Source organism: Cryptotermes secundus, unplaced genomic scaffold (assembly GCF_002891405.2).
Source record: "Cryptotermes secundus unplaced genomic scaffold, Csec_1.0 scaffold247, whole genome shotgun sequence".
In the NCBI taxonomy this organism is placed as follows: domain Eukaryota; kingdom Metazoa; phylum Arthropoda; class Insecta; order Blattodea; family Kalotermitidae; genus Cryptotermes; species Cryptotermes secundus.
In genome coordinates this window covers 3,491,645-3,510,025 of record NW_019740656.1, presented here as the reverse complement: position 1 = coordinate 3,510,025, position 18,381 = coordinate 3,491,645, and the positions used below count along the sequence as shown (strand labels likewise).

At 39.1% G+C, this 18,381-nt stretch overlaps 1 protein-coding gene across 6 annotated transcripts; it reads right to left on the bottom strand.

Moving 5' to 3' along the window:
- LOC111872403 (UDP-sugar transporter UST74c) lies at window positions 1-15,460 on the bottom strand. 6 transcript variants are annotated; one of them, XM_023866259.2, is made up of 7 exons: window positions 15,248-15,460; window positions 14,793-14,829; window positions 12,364-12,429; window positions 10,680-10,765; window positions 6,916-7,267; window positions 4,360-4,489; window positions 1-2,247 (listed from the first exon to the last, which is right to left on the bottom strand). In XM_023866259.2, exons 4-7 carry the CDS (start codon window positions 10,682-10,684, stop codon window positions 1,721-1,723), a joined length of 1,014 nt encoding a protein of 337 aa, XP_023722027.1. In that variant the 5' UTR covers window positions 10,685-10,765; window positions 12,364-12,429; window positions 14,793-14,829; window positions 15,248-15,460; the 3' UTR covers window positions 1-1,720. The 6 variants fall into 6 exon arrangements, with proteins under 6 accessions (XP_023722027.1, XP_023722029.1, XP_023722030.1 ...); XM_023866261.2 differs by having other exon boundaries at window positions 6,916-7,225; XM_023866262.2 differs by lacking the exon at window positions 10,680-10,765.
- Window positions 15,461-18,381: the final 2,921 nt, after the last annotated feature.

The window sequence follows — 18,381 nt, the reverse complement described above, 5'->3', positions numbered from 1 at the left end:
TTCCTAAGAGATTCTGTATTCATACATTTCACTTTCATGCACATTTTTTTTTCTATATGCATATGTCTTTTAATAAGGAGTATACAATATTCTGCCAATTATATATTACACAGTCTATACACTTTATGTCAGTTTTAAGAAAGAAATCTAATTATTCAAATAGTTTAACAGATATGTCACAATCTCAATACAAGTGTTCCTCTAAAACAAATGTCAATCTTATTTCCTACAACAGCATTAATAACTGGAAATGGCACAAACTTTACTGAATATGTATAATGTCCTCTTTAGTATGCTGATATTCTTGAGCAATCAGATTGATACAGTCTGGCAAGATCCTGTCTTCAGTAGCACATTAAATGGTAATAATCCTTACATTTTGTTCCCACCATGTAAAAATACAATGGGTGAACTTCCAGTTACCAGATTCAATCACTAATATCCTAGCACGGAGAATAAACACATACCACAATAGAGCATACAAACATTCCAAGAAAAAGCACATACACAAACTTGTCTACCTTGAAACATTCAGAGTTGCACTCAGAAACTATGGATCTAACTTTTCACCCATTATATGCTTAGGTTAAGAAATTTAATACACCCAGTCTCCAACTAACACAATAGATGTGTTCTTGAAAAATTCTGTGTAAGGTGAAATTGTTTTAGACAGACACAAATTTCCTTTTGAAATAATGTATCATAATGGGGAAAACGTCTTAAACCAAAAAAAAAAAACAGTTGTGTTACCCATAAACCCATTCCACTTGAAAAACCACATTAAACTCAATTCACACTGAAGGAATTCATGTTAGTCAGACACTGGGTTGTTCTGTTTTTGAATATGTCAGTTGTTACATAGCTATCAGAACATGGCAACAGTTTATGCAATATAAAATATCTCCATAAAACATCAACATTTATTTAAGATTTTATAGGTGATATTAAAACAAATATAGTCCTAATATTGCAGGAAGAACCATTCTGAAATAGGCAAACCTCCTTATGAATCATATAGAAATTAAAATGCAAAAATATTTTTGGGTCAAAATGGAAATTCCAACTCTGATTTTAAAAATACAGTGAACTTTGGATTATCCACAGCAAAGAAAGGGAGAAGCAGGGTAGATAATTAAAAAATGGATACTCCAAGAATATGAAAATGCTCACTATCAATACTGCATTCAACCCTGAGAATCACTTAATGAATGATGTATGAGGGAGTGACAGTACAGCTCCATACATTCTTAACCTCAACATTAGATGGAGGTGACTGGCAACCATGTTGTGCCTTGGCCACTTTATCTGCAGCAAACAAACCCTGGTAGTCAAGGTTGGGTGGGTCCCACACCAGGTCTGGCAGATGTGGAGAACAGAAAAATCACTTGCCTACTACTGGGATTCAAGCCCTGATTCCCTGGTCATGCAGCTCCAAACCCTGGACACTGTTATCAGCTCACATTAATAAATTTTCTGAATTAATAACGGAATATTGTTTTACTTTTTGCTATCTTTCACACATTCATCATCAATTCTCTCTCTCACTCACACACAAATATCCACCTTATGACTCACATTTCTGAAACTCACTCTATATACATCATACACCTGTGCTGTGTAACATGCTGAATGATTTTAGGATTTTTGAGGTGAAATAGTGGGAAATATAGTAGCTTATATTTCACACACATTTCCTCTTTTCCTAATTGTACTTCAAGTGCTAAACAGTAAGAGTTTCTTTTGGCACTGGCTTGTCTGGTCGTTTGAATGTGACCCATGAATACAGTAGACTTCCCATAACACTAACATTAATACCAGCGAAGTTCACCCATGAGAATACATAATCACCACCAATGACCATACCAAAATAGGTAATACAGACATTCTTCAGACAACCAATGACTGTCGTTGTGAGCGCAGAGTTATGCATTGTGCAAAGTATGATTGTGTACGTGAGTAAACATCCCATGACACAAGATCCAGCAAACTGTGCCAGGAAGAAGATGTTGTCCCAGCCAGTATAGGCATAAGCACGATCCAGATCTCCTGTGAACCAGGCCAAACCAGTTGCAGGGAGCAGCATAAACAATGCATTGTAGAACATAAGTCCATGTTTACCGAGCTCTGCGGAATCCAACTTTGATTTCATGCACACTCCATTGGCCGCTGTGAAGGCATCATTTACTAGCACTAGTGAGTATCCAAGTGGACTGTATGCTAAATCATTACTAGCTGCAATCATCGCACCTAAAATACAAGACCATCATTACAATCCCAACATCTACAGCGCAACTTTAAGATGTGACTAACAGTTTCAGAAGTGGATGGAATCCATTCTGGGAATCTAATCTCAGGCACATTAAGACGTGGCATTACAAAAGTGACACTTAAGATAGGGCTGGCTGGTTCAGTCAGTTTTTATTTCACAAGATCTGAGGTTCTCACAGTAGTGACTTTGAAGATTAGTCATACAGGATGTGAAGCTATGTAGACTGGTAGAACACTAGGAACGTCCTGCTGTTACACTGGTAACAATCCACTACATTACAAGATATCACACTCCAGATGACTATCACTTAATTACTTACAGTTTATGTAATTCCACCCATCGGCGGTCTAGTGGTCAGAGTTCTTGGCTACAGATCCGGAGGTCCTGGGTTCGATTCCCAGTACTACCAGATTTTCTGAGAAGTAGTGGGTCTGGAACAGAGTCCACTCAGCTTCGTGAGGATAACTGGGAAGCTACTTGAATGGAAAAGTAGAGGCTCCTGTCTAGAAAACCGAAATTAACGGCCGTGGGGATCCGTTGTGCTGACAATGTGACAACCTCTATCCACAAACGTTGGCACTAACTTCGACGACAAGGAGCGGTCGGTCAGTCAGTATAGTTTGCTTGCGGACTACACGCCACGGAGTCTTTTATGTAATGCCACTGTCAGTAGATCATACTAAACACCACAGAATGATAGGATAAGTAGTGAATAATTAATTGGGAAGGATGTAGAAAAAAGGGGTCGTGGATTAATTTGAGGTACTATCTCAATATTTGTCTACAGTGATTGATTGGGGGGTCGGGGGGGGGGGCGATCATATGAACCTCTAATGCCCCAAACAAAAAGCAGGAGTGACAAACACTATACTGCAACATCTGATCTCCTGACTAGAGGTTTATGATGCTTTTACTCAGTTCTATCAAACAAATACAGAGGGAAGTACAGTAAACTAGAGACTCTGGTTATCATCTCTAACATTTACAAGACTTTCTTTCATTCATCCACGCTTAATAATACCTACAGCTGATACACTGTAATTAAATAATCTACAAACAACTCTCAAGAGGGGGCAAGCAGTAGCGTAGTTGGTTGAGGCACTATGCTACAAGCTGGAAGGTCATGGGTTCAAGTCCTGATGAGGTCATTGGCTATTTTCAGTTGACCTAATCCTTCCAGCCGCACTATGGCTTTGGGGTTGACTCAGCCTCTACCAGAAATGAGTACCAGGAATATTCTTGTAATAGTCATGGGGGTAAAGGATGGCCGGCACGTAAGGCTGACAACCTTGTGCCATCTATGAGCCGACTGTCTAGAACAGTGTTCTGCAACTGGTGTGCCGTCACAAGGTGAAAGGTGTGACGTGAACTTTTACCTATTGTTAAGAAATTAATTGTCAAATTTTATTCGTTTTATTTCATCCCAGTTACCGTGTTTCATATGCTTGTATTTTATTCTCAGCCACTGCACCGATTAAATAATGGGAGCACAGCCAGGTACTGAAATATGTTCTATATCCAAAAATGAGGGGGATGTGTGGTAGCGTAGTTGCTTGAGGCACCATGCTACATGCCAGAAGGTCACAGGATCGAATCCCGATGAGGTGGATTTTTTCAATTCACTTAATCCTTCCAGCTGCACTATGGCCCTGGGGTCAACTCAGCCTCTTAACAGAAATGAGTACCAGGAATCTTCCTGGGGGGTAAAGGGCAGCAGGCGCGTAAGGCTGACAACCTTACCGCCATCTATGAACCAACTGTCCAGAAAATGTGGGAGCCTCAAGGTCACACAATCCTATGGGTCTCTACGGCCTGTTACAGGGATACCTTTACTTTAATTTTTTTCTTCAACCAAAAACGACACAAGGGCAATCTTTCAACATGTATGCCAGTTTATTAACACTCCTTTGTCAGAAACCTTTATACCACTCCACCCTTCTTACCATCATTGATTTTATCATCCTTATATTTGGTTTAAGGCGTAATAATAAAAATCTTTGTCACAAAACTTTCGCCAGCCTCATGTAACTTATTCTCTGTTAGGTTTCTATTGTACTGTGAAAAATGTATGATAACTCAGTTCCACTTACCAGCAATCATTGTGTACACTGACAATTGTACTGCTGCAGTTGGCCGCGTACCCAGAAAATACAGTTCTCCCATCATTGTCATTAAGATTGAAAACCTCCTTAACACTGTCAGCATGGGCAGACTTAGTTCCTGGAAATGACATAATTGTGCTTACTCCTCTGCATATCATGAGCCCATTAAATCAGCTTATGTACTTGCATTACATCTGTCAGAGAAGAGAACAACTTAGTGCAGCATTTCTGTCAACAGATGCCATCAAGTTTGATATACTGATGTTTAGAAAAAAGAACTGTCTTTCTTGACATCTACACATGTGGTGGTTTGAAAGCGATCTGAGGAAGTATTACGGGGTTTTCTGTGCAACTACATTTACACCCAAACAGGCCTAGGAGTTTCTTATGGAAAGGATTAACAGTGAACAAGCTCAACTGTCCATTTTACAACACTAAACAGTACCACATTTACAGACAAATAATCCAACTCATACAAAACTTCTGGAATACAACCAGAATTGTTATATCCGGATGCACTGTTCTACTTATTACATCTATAAACCAAAACATGAGAACTCCATAAAATTCCTAAAAATCTATATGTCAGAATGAAAAACAAAACACCTTGGATGAGAAATTTGCTCATTCAATTAACACAATTACAGACCTCTGAGAAAAATTAGGCAAAAAGTTTCCCGCCCAAGTAGTTTCCAATGCCTCCGGTAGATGGGGAAGTTATCGGGTACCAATGCCAGTAGAGGGCTGACCTCGCTGGCAGAAAGGGGAGATAGCGGGCACCAGTATCGGTAGGGTATGGCAACAGTAGAAATTAAAGGGGGACGTACAATAGACTATTAGTCGCGGTGCATGGGGAAACCCACCCCCTCTATACTGAATACTGAATACTGAACACAATTACAACTGAAACAACTACCAATGAACAAGCAGCTCCCTTCATGCTTGGGGAAAATCCAACATGCCCTTGTGAGGATACAGAAAATGATAGGCTGGACAAACATAAGTGATGGGAAAGCAATAACGGAGATGAAGATAGGGAAGGGATAAATACAGGAAGAAAGAAATTAATTTTATTGTCAACTCTCATTTGTCCACATGCAGAAAGAATATTCTGAATGCTATCATGAGAATTTTAGGTGTCACCGTGACCTGGCATCAGGTTCTTGTGCAAGCCTGGATAAGAATATGAAGATTTCTGGACTTCGACTCCATATAACCTGGTAGTAAAGTAAGTAAAATAAAAGTATCACTGTAACAGGCCGTGGAGGTTCCCACACTTTCTAGACAATCGGCTCATAGATGGTGGCATGGTTGTCAGCCTTACGCGCTAACCACCCTTTATCCCCAAGAATATTCCTGGTACTCATTTCTGCTAGAGATCGAGCCAACCTTAGGGCCATAGTGTGGTTGGAAGGATTAGGTAAATTGAAAAAAAAATCCAATGACCTCATCGGGATTCGATCCAGCGACCTTCCAGCTTGTAGCAAAGGGCCTCAACCAGCTATGCTACCGCATGCCCCATATAAGCTGGTATAATGTTACTAATGTTCCAGCATCACATCCCAGAAGACAGCCATCATTATAGTTTGAAGGCAGAGACAGTTCCTCCTATAAAATAGTGGTACAACTGTAGCTGTTTTTCCAAAACTACCAGTACCTTTTATGATTATTCACTGTCACCTTACATATGTATGAAAGTAATGTAACAGTGAGATGAAAGATCTGAAATTATGTAATTTCCAGTTACCACAGAAATGGATCATCAGGTATTAACATGTTCCACACAAATGCCATGCAGTACATTATGAATGAGTAAACAATATTTTGGTTCAATGTCTTGTGAGAACCAATAATATTGTACACGGGGGAATAGACAACAACCGTTTCTGGACAACAGCTCGGTAAACACATTCCTGCAGCAACAAATACACATGCAACAAAAGAATGGTGTTTTCTATGTGGTCCAAGCCAAGAAGTTATAACCAGAACAGTTTGACCAATGAGTCAGAGAATTCTGCAATGGAGGCTGAGAAGAGACAGCACTATAGTTGAGTTGACAGCACAGTTATGGGATATTCGGCGGACAGTAACGAAATGAGCCCAGGAGCTGAAGAATCTCCGCTACTGACAGCTGTTACCAAGCAACGACTAGTGAAGCCACTGCAGGCTGGAGAAGATTTAGCATGTAGTGACTTGTAAGGTGTGAAAATCAGTGAGTTTTATAGTTATCTGTAGTTATGACCCATAAGTGGTCCATAAATCTATTCACCAATCCATACCCCATCTATAGTAACCCCAAAACCGTGACAATATTTTGATGTAGATATGTGAAGTGCCATATGCTAGCAGATGGTCTACAATTCACTATACACACGTGACATTCATAGATGGCACTGAACATAACCTCCGTGCATCATTTGGTAACATGTATGACTGGATAGGAATATGGGAGAAAACAGGGTAAGTTAACAGTACAAAAGCTTATGCAATCTGGGCATGAATTCTCGAAGGGTGATACACTAGTATAAACAATATATACATTACCTTTGTTCCACCAAGACCAGATACCAGATTTCCCATATAGATAAATGGAAGTGGCCAGATCTTTCGGAAGACAGAAGAGTCAAGATGAGGGAATGAAAGCAATCCAAGTCTCTTGGAAATATACAGTATCACAACCGTGGCTGCCATCTGCCCCATACCCAAGACTTGGTAAGATGGAAAATGGTAGGTAGTGAGTACAGTCTTGTTGACCACAGTAATGAGGAAACTAGCAGCCCCATAAAGAGCGGCTGACCCCATACGCAGGAACATGGAGGAACCAGCTTCCACATCTGTGGTACCCATATTCGATCTGCCAACATATGTAGTGTAGATTCTAACACTCTTGCTGGCCCTGTATACAGAATATATCTACATTATTAACATCAGTAGTTCCAAATATTTATATCCTCAAGTTTTCAATTATGTGACTTCAAGAAATATTTCTACTTGAAAGATTATTTATTCTTAAACTGTTTCCAAATTCTGTAAAGACTAGAATGCTGTTCATAATTTTCTTAACCTGTTCAGTAGTCACTTACAATTCAATTCCTTGAAACATTAAATACATCATAATTGCTACCTTCTTATAGCTCCATATGGTACTGAAATCTTTTGAGAAATATACAGACAATGTAGAACAAACACAGCCATGCAATAAACCTGAAAGTTTTCTGGGATATGTTGAGGAGGAACAAAGAACAAACCATGTAGGAACTGTTGGAATAACACTGTAGCTGTCAACTGTTTACAGGTTTGACCACTGTTACTTTCACATATGAGACTAACTTGAGTTATTAGCAGGGCCCAGATTTTGATACCTGAAATATTTAAAAAAATGACCGAAAAAATCAATAAAAATGACCTAAAGGAGACAAGAAAGAACACTTCGCTTCCACGTTATTCACCTTTCAGAAAACATGTGAAGAAAAATTCCCTAAAATGGCGAAAAATGACAATAAATACCGTTAAAAGTCCAAAAATTTACCAAAAAATTACCCCCAAAATGAAAAAAAAATGACCTTAAACCTAAAAATGTCAAAAAATTACAAAAAATTACATTTCTGTAACCAGCAGCTTATATCCAAGATTTATATATTTAAGAGCATTGCATAGGATACAAGGAAAAAAAAGATGACATGTCATCAAAATCCGGGCCCTGGTGATTACTAACAGACGCAAGTTAAAATATTTCAATTATGCATGCACAAAATTGACTTTTTCAATCTGAGATGAAAACTTGAAACACATTATCAGCACTGAGATCAGAACTGTCTCTGCTAGACCGATTTTTTACACTGTATTCATAAGTTGTAAAGCTAACCACCCTTTCATAATGCACTGGTACTATTTACCCCTTTTGATATCAGATGCTTTTTTACAGAGAATTTTTCATAAATCACTTTATTTAAAATATTCAATTCTAAGGTCATGTTAATTTCACCATGGCTCTTAAGGGAGAGATTCCACTGACCAACTGATTCATGCCAGCTTTGCCAACCATTGTGATTCTGACAGATCAGGTAGATTGAGTATTACTGTGTTAAGAAAAAGCAGTTATCTCAAAATTCTCGGAGTCTGAGACCAGAAAATCAATATTTGATTCAATCTCCAAAGACCTCCACATGCATGAAGATGTGAGAATAATGAATCAGTAAGGATGTGGAAGGAATTGGTCACAGCCTAATTACAGATACTATTGCAGCAATTGTATGGAGGGACTGAGAAAAATAACAAAAGCCATAATTTGGATAATCATTGCCCCCCTTCCCAACAGATTCAAACTGGGCAAGATTTAAAATGCAACACTGCAAAGATATATTTTACTCACTTTTAATTAAATATGGTAGAGAAAGAAAAGTGACATGCTCCTAGGTTCAGACCCCATATTTTCAAACAGGCTATAAGAACTACAGTATTTTAACACTAAAATACAATGCATTATTTCAGAATGAAAAAAAAAAGTGTGATAACAGTAACATTCCAGAAAAAAAATAATAATATACATTCATAAATGAAGGAAAATGAAATAAAGCTTATTATTATAAAGGGCAGGGCTGTCCAATTTGCAACACCATAGGCCACATGCAGACCAAAGTTGGTTCTGTGCGGCCCGCAAGAGCAACTTTCCATTCACCAAAATATGTGGTAATGCTTCCTTCTTTTGGGAGTACCTACTTATACAAGAGTACTTTCTCAACCATGATGTGAATAAAATCCTGGTACCATTCACCAAGAGATGAATCTCATGCCCTTTCACTTTAAGTTGATGTACAGGGATTAAATGCGAATATATCCACTCTCGTAGGGGAGAACGCATGTCCGCAGTGCTCAGATTTCAAAACAACCCCGAGAAGGTGTTTTCTCCATTTTGTCAAAAGTGAATTCATTGAATTTTGAATGAATGAATAAGGGGCAGGCCTTGACTAGTCCTTGCACCAAAACCACTGTGATCTATTGTACACCCCTGTTTCAACCCTTCAGCATTTCTACACTTCGAACGAAGTTTAGTATCTTACTTAAAACGATGTGTTGGTATTCACCTGGCTCCATATTCATTGAATGTAAGAACTGTTTGTATCACTACAATATACAGTAAACCTTCATACAATGGAGTAATATGGCAGACTGGGTTTCCATCATTGCAGATGTCCACTATAACAAAGTGGTGTTCACAAAAGTATGCCACAGGACACATAACCAATACATGCAATGAACAGAGAAACACACAATGTGATTACACTGAGGTTTTTATATTGGGATTCTTTTTTATTTTAAATATTTTTCTAACTCCAAAACCTTCTTACTGACCCAGCATCTCTAAAAATTCACAACTATACACCACTGTTTTGTACATTATATCCAGGACTGTTATGAAGGAGAGTTAGTGAACAGGTCACAAATGGATATAAAACATAAAATATGTGATATTCGAACCTGGAAAAAACATTTATTTCTCGACATATCTTCCCTCAACATTGATATACTTGTTCCAGTTGCTTTGTCAGTGAGTTGAAACCCAGAGCATTCTCAGCCACTTCTGCACCTCCATTTCAACCCCGTCTTCAGTGAAACATTTACCACCAAGATGGCTGTTAACCGCTTTATGCAGCAAACACTTCCAACCATACACAGGAAACATTTCCTTATGAATATCCTTTGTATTGAGTCCTTCATCAGCGAAACATTTACCACCAAGATGGATGTTAACCGCTTTATGCAACAAACACTTCCAACTATATATAGGAAACATTTCCTTATGAATATCCTTTGTATTGAGTCCTTCTGCACTCATAAAAAAATCAAAACAAAATGCTGCTCTTCTGTAATATACCCCCCTAGCACGGTCACCATTTTGACTACTGAAACCAGCCCCAGTACAGGTGCAAGTGTGTCTGTACCTAAACTGTCATGAAGCTGGACTGTGCTGCTACCTAGTGACACACACAGAAAACCTGTAACATCCATTACAGCTGTTTTATTTCCATCTGTGACCTACTTACTGACTCTTGCCCTCATATAACAAGGGTTTGTTGTATTAAATTTAAATAAATATTTTTCAGCCTTATAGGTCCAATTCTTTTTCATGGGTTCGCATTTCGCATATCTTATTACTTCAGAGTAGATACTAGAATCAGTATATCAGAAAAGCTATACCTTTATAATGTGGGTATGTACTTGAGGTACAATAAGCCTCTCAGTGTTTTGAAGTTGGACAGCCCAGAAATAATATTCAATTTTAACACTTATACTACATTAGTACTTACCCCATATTATCCAAAGATGGGAATAGTTAATTATATAAACTGTACTTATTATGAACTGTATTTTGGTTTTACAATTAATTTTCATCCTGTAAGTATGAAAGGATGTATAATTAATATGACCTGCATACATATGAACTTGCATTTATGATGATAATTCTATAAATTCTGGGACATTTTATTTTGTATCTTATGAAGTTCATGGAGGAGTTCTGACGTGTTACTTTCATTATACAATCATCATTCTCGTTTCCATCTATGTAAGAGCTAACCCTAGCTGAACAGAGACATGCACCTGGACCTGCTCATTATTGTTCAAAATTCTGGCCTTCTACCAACTCCTTCGTTAGTCCAAAAACACAGTGAGAGTTAAGTCTGAATTGTAAGGAGAATACTGACACACTCGCTACCTCATTACCTCCACTTGGCATGGCGGCCACTGATTGACCTATTGTACCTGCCCCAGGTGATTATGATGATGGAGAATTTGGTGGAATGAAGATTGGCAGGGAAAACCGAAGTAATCAGAGAAAACCCACCCCAGCGCCACTTTGTCACATCACAAATCCCACTTGACCAGACCCAGGATTGAACCCAGGCCACTGCAGTGGGAAGCCAGCGACTAACCGCTTGAGCTATGGCATGGCCTTCACAGTTGTAAATAAATAAACTCTATGGTGAAGAATGGAGATAAGATTCAGATGCAAATCTCCATGATGATGAAGGTTTCGGCCTAACTAGCCATCTTCAGGTGTACAGGTTGTTGTGATGAAGGAATCTGCTGCTCTCCTCTGCTGTAAAGGTGTTCTGCTTTTCTTCTGTAGTTGCCTCGGATTCTGGGTTATGTGGGTGAACCAGCAGTTTTATTTCGGTGTTTGCCTTATCTGTATGGCCGTTTTCAGGGGTGTCCAGACAGTTATAAACTGGACCTTTACATTAGTTTTACATAAACCATTTAAAATGTGCACACAGATCTCTCCTTAAAATAACAGTAACATTTAAAATCTGAGTGACAGTTGTTCAAATGAAACCTGTTCAGGAACTGATATGGGCAACAAAGAAGAGACCATTAAAATCAGACCCTGTGAGTGAAGTGGTAGGTGTCCCATTCCCTCTACTGCTGCTGGTATCACTGCACTACTGCATCCTTGACATCTGTGACTGAACATACGAACGGGGTTTCATACGAACAACCTTCATATGTGGAAGATACTAGACAGTGATCGGTTCTGCTGTTCTCCCATATTTGCTCTCATAAATTTTCATGATTGAACATAAACTTTGAAACATATTTACCTTGGTTCCATGAAAAATCTAACCTTCCTGTCATTCAACAACTGCTTTCTAACATTGTGTGCAAGATAAATATTCCATAAACAATAAAGACAAGATACATGTCCACATCAGGAGAGTTGGAAGGCTATTATCAAGCAGGCCAAGGCTCACAAAGGGCTGTAGCGCCAGATAAGAAGATATGTCCACATACAATGAATTCCTGTGGTGAGCAAATGTGAATGTACTCTGCTACCAACAATAGGTGTGGCAAGTTAATAAAATCAGCTGCAACTTGCACTTTCTCACAATAAGCTTTTGATGGCACATTCACCTTTTTACCAAATTCAAGGCACAAGACACCTATATATTTAATGTAGCACTTTTCATTAATATGGGTGTGAAGCTAACTAACCTTCAAGGGCATCCAGTTCGACCACATGTGGTTTACAGGCAGTGATACCACCAAACTGATAGGCATCTGGAAAGGAATCCATAAAGAAAATAAAAACAGGGCTTTCATCCAGTGGAATATTCCATGACTGTGTATGAAGAATGAAAAATTTAATTTTTATCTGTTTGCGAACTACAACTAGATCTTTATTTATTTGTTTGAATATTTAATTTAAGCTACCTTTATAATATAAAGCAGATCCCAAAAATCAAGAAACTTCTTACAGCAGATTTTAGGTCCTAACGACAGTGACTAGAAAGATGTGGGGATGTGTTGCTATGTAGTCTAATAGACAACAAAGCTGGAGGAAGTACCACTAAGACATTAGCACTGGTCTACCAATGTCACAGCGTCACATTCCAGAAGGCAGCAAATTTAATATCATTTATAAATTTAAAACTCTTAATGAAAGATGTGTTGACACAATTTGTAAAATAATGTCGACTGTTTAAATTTCATCAGATAAAAAAAAAAATGTACATAAATACGAACTAAATACATTACAGCAGTGAATGAAGAGCACAGCAGTGAAACATGTGTCAAACAATTAGATATTGTAACGTGTTTGGAATCCAGAAGAGTCACTTCTATGGAAACACTAGAACAGACCATTGCATAGGAAGTAACAATTGCAATACTGTAATTCTAACAGTGAGCATTGCATAGAGATGAGTTTCCATGGTTATAACAAAGGCTCATTGTATAGCAACCGCCAAGGTATAAATAGCCCAGCTTCGACAAGAAGAAGACAGTCTCGGGTTAGACGCCAAGAGATACAGATGTACTGGCCGAGATATTGTGTAAGCAGTGATTGTAATACTGCCAGTGCTAATGGTTGTAAAGTGTGTAAGTTGTATAGCAACCGCCGAGGTATAAATAGCCCAGCTTCGACAAGAAGAAGACAGTCTCGGGTTAGACGCCAAGAGATACAGATGTACTGGCCGAGATATTGTGTAAGCAGTGATTGTAATACTGCCAGTGCTAATGGTTGTAAAGTGTGTAAGTTGTATAGCAACCGCCGAGGTATAAATAGCCCAGCTTCGACAAGAAGAAGACAGTCTCGGGTTAGACGCCAAGAGATACAGATGTACTGGCCGAGATATTGTGTAAGCAGTGATTGTAATACTGCCAGTGCTAATGGTTGTAAAGTGTGTAAGTTGTATAGCAACCGCCGAGGTATAAATAGCCCAGCTTCGACAAGAAGAAGACAGTCTCGGGTTAGACGCCAAGAGATACAGATGTACTGGCCGAGATATTGTGTAAGCAGTGATTGTAATACTGCCAGTGCTAATGGTTGTAAAGTGTGTAAGTTGTATAGCAACCGCCGAGGTATAAATAGCCCAGCTTCGACAAGAAGAAGACAGTCTCGGGTTAGACGCCAAGAGATACAGATGTATTGGCCGAGATATTGTGTAAGCAGTGATTGTAATACTGCCGGTGTTAATGGTTGTAAAGTGTGTAAGTGTGAGTGTCCAATAAAGATTCGCTGAATCCTAGACCCACGTAAATTTATTTGTCGCGTGACACACACAAAACGTAACAATATTATAAGAATTTCTAACTATATTAATGAACCGGGGCAGAGTAATGATGCATCACTTCACATTCAAGACTTTTGGAGCGAAAGAAAAATTATACTGAATAATCGCACTTCAAATGATAAATAATTACTACATGATGACCAAGCATCAACTTGTAAAAATTAAGAAATGCATCTAATGGAAGATGAACAGAATTTCCTACTAATCACAAAGTCCTACAGATTAAAATGTCAACAGAAAGAAACTGCTAAAGCCTAACACTTTTAAAGAATAAAATTAATTCAGGGCACAAACTCCATACTTCAATACCACACATCTACAAAACTATTATTTAGTTTTTATATTGATGAGCAGCAAGAAAACTTTTCTATTCTGAGGATAGTGGCAGCAGGTTCCTCCAAAACTTTCATAACAATCTATCATTGAACAATGGGAATGATTAGCGAATAATGAATTGGAAAGCAAGGTTGATATCGTAATTTGCGAAACTATCCTTGAATTTGCCTGGAAGGGCCGAGGAACACCATGAAAAACATGACAGGAGTGTCAGTGTCCCAGCCAATATTCAAAATGCACACCTCCTGTAAAGTCTGTGGCATAAATTTCACTGCATTGAAACTGTGTAACAATTTACATTCCCATGTACATTACTATAGAATGTATGCTTCAGAAATTTGTAAGTGGAAACCTTAAACCTATAAAACGTTAATTATACAATACACTTCATATTGGACTGGGGAGATGACAATTTTTAAACCCAGAAAGCAGGCCTTCGGCCATTCTGCTCATACTGAATCATGACATCATGCTCAACTAATTGTCAGAAAGAGATGTGTAGCTTTACAGTACCTTAGGTAAGCTGGATTTGTGTGTGTTTGGCTGGACGCTGTAAATAAGACCCACAATTAGCAAGTTATTTTGTCAGAACAGTTCTTGCGATTAATGCTTGTAAGTAATGTCTGAATCAAGTAAGCCATTAGTGGTCACACTTGTTGTAAAGCTGTTCTTAAACAAAAATTTGAAAGTTGAAACACATGACTACAATCCAGGTCACTACTGCATAACTGTATTTCTCTAATATCAGAATATAACTACTTTACATAATGTGCTCCAACAATAAAATATATAACGAGAGGCTAATGTCATTTCGTATAACAAACAACGCTACAAGGGACACCAAGTAGAATTATAATTTATAATTAATTATTACACTGTTACCTTAATATTTTGGTCTTGTCTTAATCGTATTTTAATCACTTTTACATTACTTCTGTAAGAGTAAGAACACAAATTATATTCCTTACCGTCACAGTACAACTATTATTCACCACGTAAAATTACACGTTTTGATAGAATGACGTCAAATTACACATTCGGGTCATACGTAACCACAAGATTCTACACGAAACAAAAGCTTCGTTTCTATTTCCTCACTCCTACATTACTGACTTACTGACAGCTACGAACGGTTTGCAACCGCCAACCATGTTGGACATAAGTCAGAGATGATATCACAATTACCAATAAAAATTCCAATGAACTTCGAAACAGGCAGTTTGGATGGTTGACACTACGATCGCTGCAATGGTCAACGTATCATTCAATGAGCCGATATACACGTATTTTATTCTTAGATTATTTAACATCAATTTCAATCGCTAAGATTATTTAGCATGAAATGTGAAGATGATTAGTGGACATTGAATTGTAGAGGACGTGAAGGAGGCAATAATGGCCTACTTTGAGGTATTTGCCTGGAGGGAATGAAGAAATCCACGAATAACCTCATTCAGGATGACCGATCTCGGGCCCAGATTTGAATGCGGGATTTCCCGAATACGATGGAGTGGTAACCAGTCGACGACGACATTCGATTGCACAACGAAAGATAATTTATTTGCAGGAAACAAATAAAGGCGATAGAAATCTGTGTTCTGCTTAAAAGTTTAAATACAGAAATATGTGCCTATTATGTTCGTAATATCTGTCTTCCAAGGTTAACATGCTAGGTGGCGAAATGTATCAGATTTTTCGGGACAAAAACAACAAAAAAAACTGCTTTTAGTCCGCAAGCGAACTATACCGACCGAACGACCGCCGCCTGTCGGCGAAGTTAGTGCAAACTTTGTGGATATACTGTGTCGCGTGGTCAGCTCAGCGAATCCCACGGCCATTAATTTCGGTCTTCTAGACCGGAGCCGCTACTTTTGCATTTAAATAGCTCCTCAGTTATCCTCACGAGGCTCTGTGGACTCCGTTCCAGATCCAATATTTCTCGGAAAATCTTGAAGCGCAGGGAATCGAACCCGGGACCTCTGGATATGTAGCCAGGAACTCTCCATTTTTCAGGACAATCTCGAATTTACTTAGAATGTCTTAGTGTCTCATAAACTATTCGGACAGCCAACTGTTCTAACCTAATTACTGTCATTTGCCGAAAGTTTGCTCAGAAATTCTGTAACGGTCTCTAATATTAAAGATAACTTCGTATTTAAACTTTACAATACATTAAGAAAGAACTAAACCTGGGCCAAGTATATCAACTTATTTGGGCTTCATTGTTCATTGTACAGAATACGTCAATATGTGTTCTATTCGTATATTCATGGAGAGGCATGGCAGACCCTAGACATGTCGAAACTTATTTTAGCATGCGCCGGAAAATGCTTTATTAGTAATAATTATTATTAAGATCATCCTCTTAAAAATTCTTGAAAATCGAAGGGGTGAGCCATTGTTTGCGTAAATAATTATTAGTACAAACATATCTTGACTCAAGCTTTATTAAGAGCAGCTGTTCCAGCAAACAGAATCGGCGTACATTCTTACGTAAAAATGGCGTACAAATGAGAGCTGCACAATTAGAAACCTGAATGCTGACGAATACTCTATGCTGTATCTTTACATACTACATCAAAAATTCTTTGATGTGTTTGCAGCGTTTTTGAAATGGTCTCGAGTGTAGAATCTGCTCATGGAGATCGGACCACTAGGACGTAATGACCATTAATAATTCCACCTCTGACAAAGTACGTTATTCCTTATTAATACATTATAAACCTTACTAGACTTTAACTACATTTAACCTGCTCAAATTCAGAAACACAAACAAACTCTGTGGCCTGTAGTCCGCAAGCGAACTATACCGACAGAGCGACCGCCGTTTGTCGGCGAAGGTAGTGCCAACTTTAGCGGATTGAGGGTGTCGCGTCTGCGCAAAGGATCCCCACAGCCGTTTATCTCGGTTTTCTGGACCGGAGTCGCTATGTCCTTGAAATGGCGCCTAAGTTATCATCAGGAAGCTGAGTGGACCACATTCCAGATCCCCTACTTCTCAGAAAATCTGGTAAAGCTGGGAATCGAGCCGAGGACCTCTGGATCTGTAGCCAGTAACTCTGACCACTAGACCACAGAGGCGGTCCCCGTTTAAAATCCACCTCTAAAAATTTGATAAAAATGGAATGGGATGACCGTATGCATTTATGGGGCACACACCCCGGAACATAGATAGAGGAGTATATATATATACAAGGTTATTCAAAAAGAATGATCCGATTTCACGACGCATTGCTTCAGTTCTCAAGCATCGTCATGGAATGAGTCAGTGACCATTTGAAAGAGGAGTTATCTAAGTTGTGAATGGCTGCCACTGGGGCGCTGAAGTCGCGTCGTTCTTCCGGCAACGTTCAGTTGTGTGTTTACCGTCGCAATGGCGAGTCCTCAGCAAAAGGCGTTCTGCGTTCTCGAGTTCGCGAAAACAAATTCGGTTGTCACGGTGCAGCGTGCTTTTCGAAGGCGATTCGGCATTAATCCGCCCTGTCCTAAGAACATTCGACGGTGGTTTCGACAGTTTCAAGAGAGTGGGTGTCTGTGTAAAGGAAAAAGTCCAGGACGACCACGAGTCTCGGAGGAACAAGTGGCGAGAATCCGTGCTGCGTTTGAGAGGAGCCCGCGGAAGTCAACAAATCGAGCTAGCCGTGAGCTTGCGATCCCTCAATCCACTGTCTGGCGTGTGCTAACAGTACGTCTACATTTGAAACCATACAGACTGCAGCTCGTTCAGGCACTTACCAATGACGACAAAAGGAAGCGGATGGAATTTTGCGATTCGATGCTGGAGATGATGGAAGACGAAACCTTCATTTCACGTTTAATTTTTAGTGATGAAGCGACTTTTCACTTGAGCGGCACAGTCAATCGTCACAATGTGCGTATTTGGGGAACAGAGCACCCACATGAAACAGTTGAGCATGAAAGAGATTCCCCTAAGGCGAACGTCTTCTGTGCTGTGTCTCAGGACAACGTTTATGGTACCTTTGTCTTTGAAGGAAACACCGTTACAGGACAAACCTATCTCGATATGCTCCAAAACTGGCTCTTCACTTCACTGCAAGCAGATTCGCATGACTTCATTTTTCAACAAGATGGAGCACCGCCC